Below are 6,000 nucleotides of genomic sequence, written 5' to 3'. Positions count from 1 at the left end.
AATAAATAGACTAAATGACTTATTTGTTAATGATAAATATCATTGAAAATGTTAAAATTTTTATTTGATGAGAGTATTTTTGAATTTTCCCATCACATTTCTAATAACTTTTTCATGATTTTTATTAGTATTTTTTCAATATACTAAACGTCTTAATATTATACTCCTAATAATCATATTCTTATAAAATCACATTCCAAAATTTTGAAACATTATTATGAGAACGTGCCAAACACCACGTTGCAAGAAACTGACAATTGCCACTTGTTGGGCTAAGACTGCTTCTGTAAACAGACCAAAGCTCAAAGCAAGAGCCCAAATAATCGAGTTGTCACAATAAAGACAGGACATCTGGCCTAATAAGTAGCTATACATTGATGCATGGGCACTCGTTGAACAAGAAGTTATCTCGGCTGATAAATCGGTGTGGGACTTGGGTTTTTTTGCTTTGATGTATCAATAAATTCAAACAATCATTATAGAAGCAGAAGCAAGTTGTAAGAGTTCAGCATATCAATACAAACTGAAACAAGACCAAAAATATGAGTCTCCAACTCCCTCTGCATTTCATACACAATTTACAAATCTACATCTCTCACAAACACCCAATTTATAGATTACTCAAATCTTCAACTAAAACCACACATGTTTTTAATGTAAAACAAACTCACATTTAAATCATAACTGGAACTGCCATCACCACTTCACTAGTACAACTGCTACCACCGGACACCCGGTTCTCCTCCCTAGACGACTTTTTCTTGATGAACTCGATGCAATCTGCCACAGCTTCGCTATGGTGAGTGTCAGCTGGCTGGTAATATCTTCGCGGGGCGCCACTGGCAGCAGGGGTTGTGTGCGGATGTGTGGCGGCCGCCTTGGTGAGAGCCGATAACATTATGAGGCGAAAAACAGCTTCTCGGAAACGGTCGAGGAGATTCATTGGAGATACACGTTTGTTTTTGTTGTTTCCTTTCCACCTTGGCATGCATAGATTACTGGTCTTCATTTGCTTGGGGGTGCCTCTGGTTTTGTTTTCCATATTCTCTGTCGTTTGCCTTTGATAATAGAGGGCTTATCTATACAGGAGAATCTAATGCATCGGACGATTTTTATATGCATGTTTTGAGTTTTTTTTTCCTGTGGGACCTGAATACCTTAATCATAGTGTCAGAAATTTTGCTGGAAAATGCTAGGAATCAGTTAGTTAAGTCAACAGTAATCACAATAGACCAGTAGGCAAAACCTGGTTTTATATCTGTAGGTTTGTCTTCTAATGTCTCATGACAACTCAACCATGCATGTTAAGTTAAAACACACCATATCCCAACTTGGTTTTAATTGACTTGCTTCATACTCAAGTTCCTGCATAGGAAACTAGGATTTGGATTGGATTAATGTTACTTTATTATCATTTTTTCCTTCATTATCTTAACATCTTTACATGAGAAACAATCATAACTAGGCAGTTATCTTTTCTTTTTCTTTTATTTTTTGGGAAGAGGGGGGGGGTGGGGTCTTGAATGGTACTGTGATAAGGCACATGGATACATGTGCATTGGTTCATGGCTCACCACAACAACATTAAATTCAATTCAGCCGACTTACCGACCATCCAAGAATCCGTTTTTGTTTTTACGCACTTTGAATAAGACGTGGAAAAAATGAAAATGCTTAGTTTTGCACAAACAGAAACTGAAATGAAGGGTGTTGATAGCTCTGATTGGTGGAGGGGAACTGTGAATCCTTCACCATGCTGTGAATTGAATATGCTGGCCCCTGTCGGTCTGTTTTTTGTTGGCAACTGGCAAGATTTGTAACCGTTGAGGGGACTTGTTGGATTTGACTTTTGTCTTCTATAACATGAATGCATCGCCATTTCTGGTATCAATCACATCATCCTTCCCTTGAGTTTCTTTTCACTTTTCTACACAAATAGTAACTTGCTCAAATACTTTGGAGTTATGGCAAAGACAAGTAAATGAAATGGTGCTAGGCCTAGGGTGCAGGGTCTAATCTTTCCAGCGTTGTCGTTTCTTGACAAATAGGGCCGAAGGTGGTTAGATCCTCCATCATCCATGTTTTTCTTTGTTTCATTAGTTATAATGTCTCAGCCCTTCTTCCCCTTGGGATTGGCTCCCACCACCCATAGTAGCCTCCTTTAGCTGTTAGTGTACGGCTACTCACACATCTTCACATTGAGTTTTGGGGGGTAACTTTAGAGTATCTCTTTTCAGAACAGACAGCAAAGGATCCAATCGGCTATCGGTTCAGAGGACCTCTACTCACAACGGTCTCTTTGTTTAAGTGTAAAGTGTTGTCCAAAATCGACATGACATTGGAAGAGCTTCAATTGTTCAAAATTCTAATGGTTTCTATCGGTAGCTTTAATTTTGCTAGCAAACTTCAAGCTAAATTCTTACTCTTTGTACTATTCTTTTTTTGCTTAAATCTCACAATATTGTTTGCTGTAGGCTGCTGGGTTCTAACAAGAACTTGATCAAAATTATTGTTGGACACGCTAAAATAGGATGAAAACTTAAATCACATTAGATTCCTCCTTCAATATGCCAACATTAAATACCAACCAGCAAACAACCATCAGTTAAGAAAAGAGGCGATAGAGTGAATTATAAATCCTTCCAAAGCTTTTACTAGTTTTTCTTTGCCATAATTGTTCTTCATTTTGTACCAACCACAAGAAAAAAAAATATGTTTAGATAAATCTTTATACTAATTTTATAGTTAAAAAAGTCCCTAATATATTATTTTTACTCATAAAAGCTCTTGATTTTAATTTTAAAGTAAACATGTTACGCTCTTATATTAATTTCTTGTTGATATAATAGAAATTATATAATATCAACATAAATTGTAATCAAAATTTTTAAAAGAGTAATTAAGTGTATTATGTATATAAACACTTTCAAAAAAGTTTAAAATATTATTATTTTTATTTAATAAATTGTTCTCATCAAATTTACATGATTAAAAATCATAAATCTCATAAAAGATTAACTATTTTAATAATTAAAATACATATTTAAAAAAAATGATTGCATTAAATGTTTATGTATATATATTTATAATGGTAAGTTAGTTTTATATTGAAATACCAGTAAAAAGTGCAACTCAAAATTGAAAATCTTAAATCACGATGAAAGTGCAGATATAAAGCATAATTTCATATTTAATAAAATATTTTTTTTACTATTCATATAATATAATATCAAACAAAGGGTATTTTATTGGTTCAAAAGTTTTTTAATTTATTATAAAAGTGCAACAATAAATCAAGTTGATTATGCTTCATAATTAGGGAATCAAGTATAGATGTAGCATCACTTATACAGGATATTGGGCGACATTGGCACTCTATGATAGCTTATGGCTATTGACTTGAGGAGTGATGGATCCTTCCTCCGATGACATTGTCCTTCCATAATAGCTTATGGCTATTGACTTGAAAATTTTGTAAAATTATTTTTAAATCATTGTTTGTTGTTGAATATTGGGTGATAGATGAATAAAAGAAAACAACTTTGGCTGTATGACTTGTTTGCAGTCAAGAGCCAGATTTCTCTATAATCCCATGTGAAGCAGGATGCTCCTCAATTTTATTATGATCATCATCTCCTCATACAAAACATGCTTTCATCTTAAAATTTTCTTTCTCCGTTAAGTAATCTACAACTTCCCCTTCCATTTTATTCACCTTATCCTCGCACCGTTGAGGTGAAACAGGAAAACCCCTCCAAGTTTATGCTTACTTATATCTATCTAGTTACAGTTTCTATATATTTAAATTTTATTTCTTTTTTATATTTTAAAATTTTTATATATTTTTGTAGATTATAAATTTTTTATATTGGATTTATATTGTTATCTAAGCCTATGATTGAGTTGGTGTCATGAGTCAACTGAGTATCAATCTAGTAGTGAAATTATGGAAACATCCTAACGTAATTAAAATAAGTTATATTATTTGAGGGTACTTTAGTATTTTTCATGTTAACAAAAAATAAAAACAAAAATATACATATGGTAGGATTTGAATCTCCACCAATTTGATTTGATAAAATGTTAAATTTACCTCTCAACCAAAACTTCATTTTAATATATTTTATACATTTTAATTTTAATATACACAATTTATTATCTCCATCAGTTGTATATCTATACTATTATTTAAGCCTCCGACTCAGTTGGTGTCACAAGTTAACCAAGCACCAACTCGGTTAAGGAAATTATGAAAATATCATTTCATAGTTAAAATAACTTATACTAATCGATGATATTTTAGTCTTTTTATTTTAACAAAAATTAATAAAAATAAAATATGCATATAATTAGATTTAAACTCATACTAATTGGATTGTAAAAGCTTAAATATACCACTCAACCAAATATTCATTTTGATTTATTTTATACATTTTTATTTCAATATGTACAATTTAGTACCTCTATCAGTTGCATATCTATACTTACTATTAATAAAATCATTGACTGAGTTTGTGTCACGAGTCAATCGGACACCAATTTAGTTAAGAAAATTACAAAAATATCCTCTCGTATTTAAAATAAATTATATTATTCGAGGATACTTTAGTCTTTTTAATTAAAAAATAAACAATTGTACCATCTATGTTCTAAATTTGTAATGTCTATAATACGTATATATACTATTATTTAAGCTCATAATTGAGTCGGTGTCACAAGTCAATTAAAAACCAACTAACAGCAACTCAGTTAGGAAAATTATAGAAATACTCTTCTGTAATTAAAATAATTTAAATTATTCAATGCTATTTTAGTTTTTTTTAAAAGCCAATAAATATAATTTGCATGCGTTGGATTTTGAACCCGTGATATAATTGGATTAGTAAAACTTTAAGTTACAACTCAAACAAAGTATTATTTTAATATTTTTTTTATATATTTTTATTTTAAAATGCACAATGTATACTTCATCAGTTGTATATAATACATATTTCATGTTATTATGATTAATTAGTTTAATTATTTATTGAATATTATTTTTAAACACATTTATATTTTAAATTCGTGATGTCCATGCAGGGGCGAAACTAAGGGAGCTGGCAGGGGGCCCGACCCCCTTAAAATGGAATATTTTCCATTTAGGTCATTTGAAATTTTTAAAATTTCAAATTAGTAAAGGTAAAATTACACTTTTGCCCCCTAAAAATGATGAAAATTTAATTAAATCCTTTAAAAGTTATGAAAATATATGCTATTAAAATGGTAAAATTGAATTTTTACTTTCGTAAAAATTATAATTTACAAAAATAAAAAAACAAAAATTTCCACTGCCAGGGTTTGAACCCGGAAATTCAACCAATAGAATTTTAACCATTGTGCTACAGCGGATTCTTTGTTTACAGATTGCAACGTAAACTATATATCCTGTATTATACAAAAGGCCCTCTATTAAAATATATGTTATTTTTTATTCATGAGATAATACACTAATATTCGTCCAAAAAACAATATTATTAACTATTTTAGTAATTAAAATATTCGAAAAATAAATCCCCAGTCATAACTAAAATTTGATTGAAGGTGATAATGGAACATGTCTTTTTAGCTATTAATTAAATGAAAATACTTAACTTGGATTAGTAAAACTTAAGTTATCACTCAACTTAAATTTCATTTAAATAATTTTATACATATTTATTTTAATATGCATAATTTATTACCTCCATCTGATACATATCGTACATATTTCATGATTAATGAATTTCAATTAGTATATTTCATTATTTATTGGATATTATTTCTAAACACACATCTATATTTTAAATATGTGATTTTCACGTGTATATGTCACGGGGCTAGACCTTTCGTCTCGCAAACCGTGCGGCCTTAGGCGATCCGTTTGCTCCAAACTCGCCTAAGTCTGCCTTTACGCCCAAAAGTGAGGATTCCTTAGAATTCCTCCAAGGCACCAATTTGTATAGCGGAAGCGATTGTGCCAAA

The 6,000-nt window shown here is 30.8% G+C and overlaps 1 protein-coding gene across 1 annotated transcript; it reads right to left on the bottom strand.

Annotated features, from left to right (window-relative positions):
- Positions 1-543: 543 nt before the first annotated feature.
- On the bottom strand, positions 544-1,366 carry LOC107914579 (uncharacterized). Its single transcript, XM_016843519.2, has one exon. The coding sequence runs from the start codon at positions 1,040-1,042 to the stop codon at positions 674-676; it is 369 nt and encodes a 122-aa protein (XP_016699008.1). The 5' UTR covers positions 1,043-1,366; the 3' UTR covers positions 544-673.
- Between the last annotated feature and the right edge of the window lie 4,634 nt (positions 1,367-6,000).

Source organism: Gossypium hirsutum, chromosome D10 (assembly GCF_007990345.1).
Source record: "Gossypium hirsutum isolate 1008001.06 chromosome D10, Gossypium_hirsutum_v2.1, whole genome shotgun sequence".
Lineage (NCBI taxonomy): Eukaryota > Viridiplantae > Streptophyta > Magnoliopsida > Malvales > Malvaceae > Gossypium > Gossypium hirsutum.
This window is presented reverse-complemented; position numbering and strand designations above follow the sequence as displayed.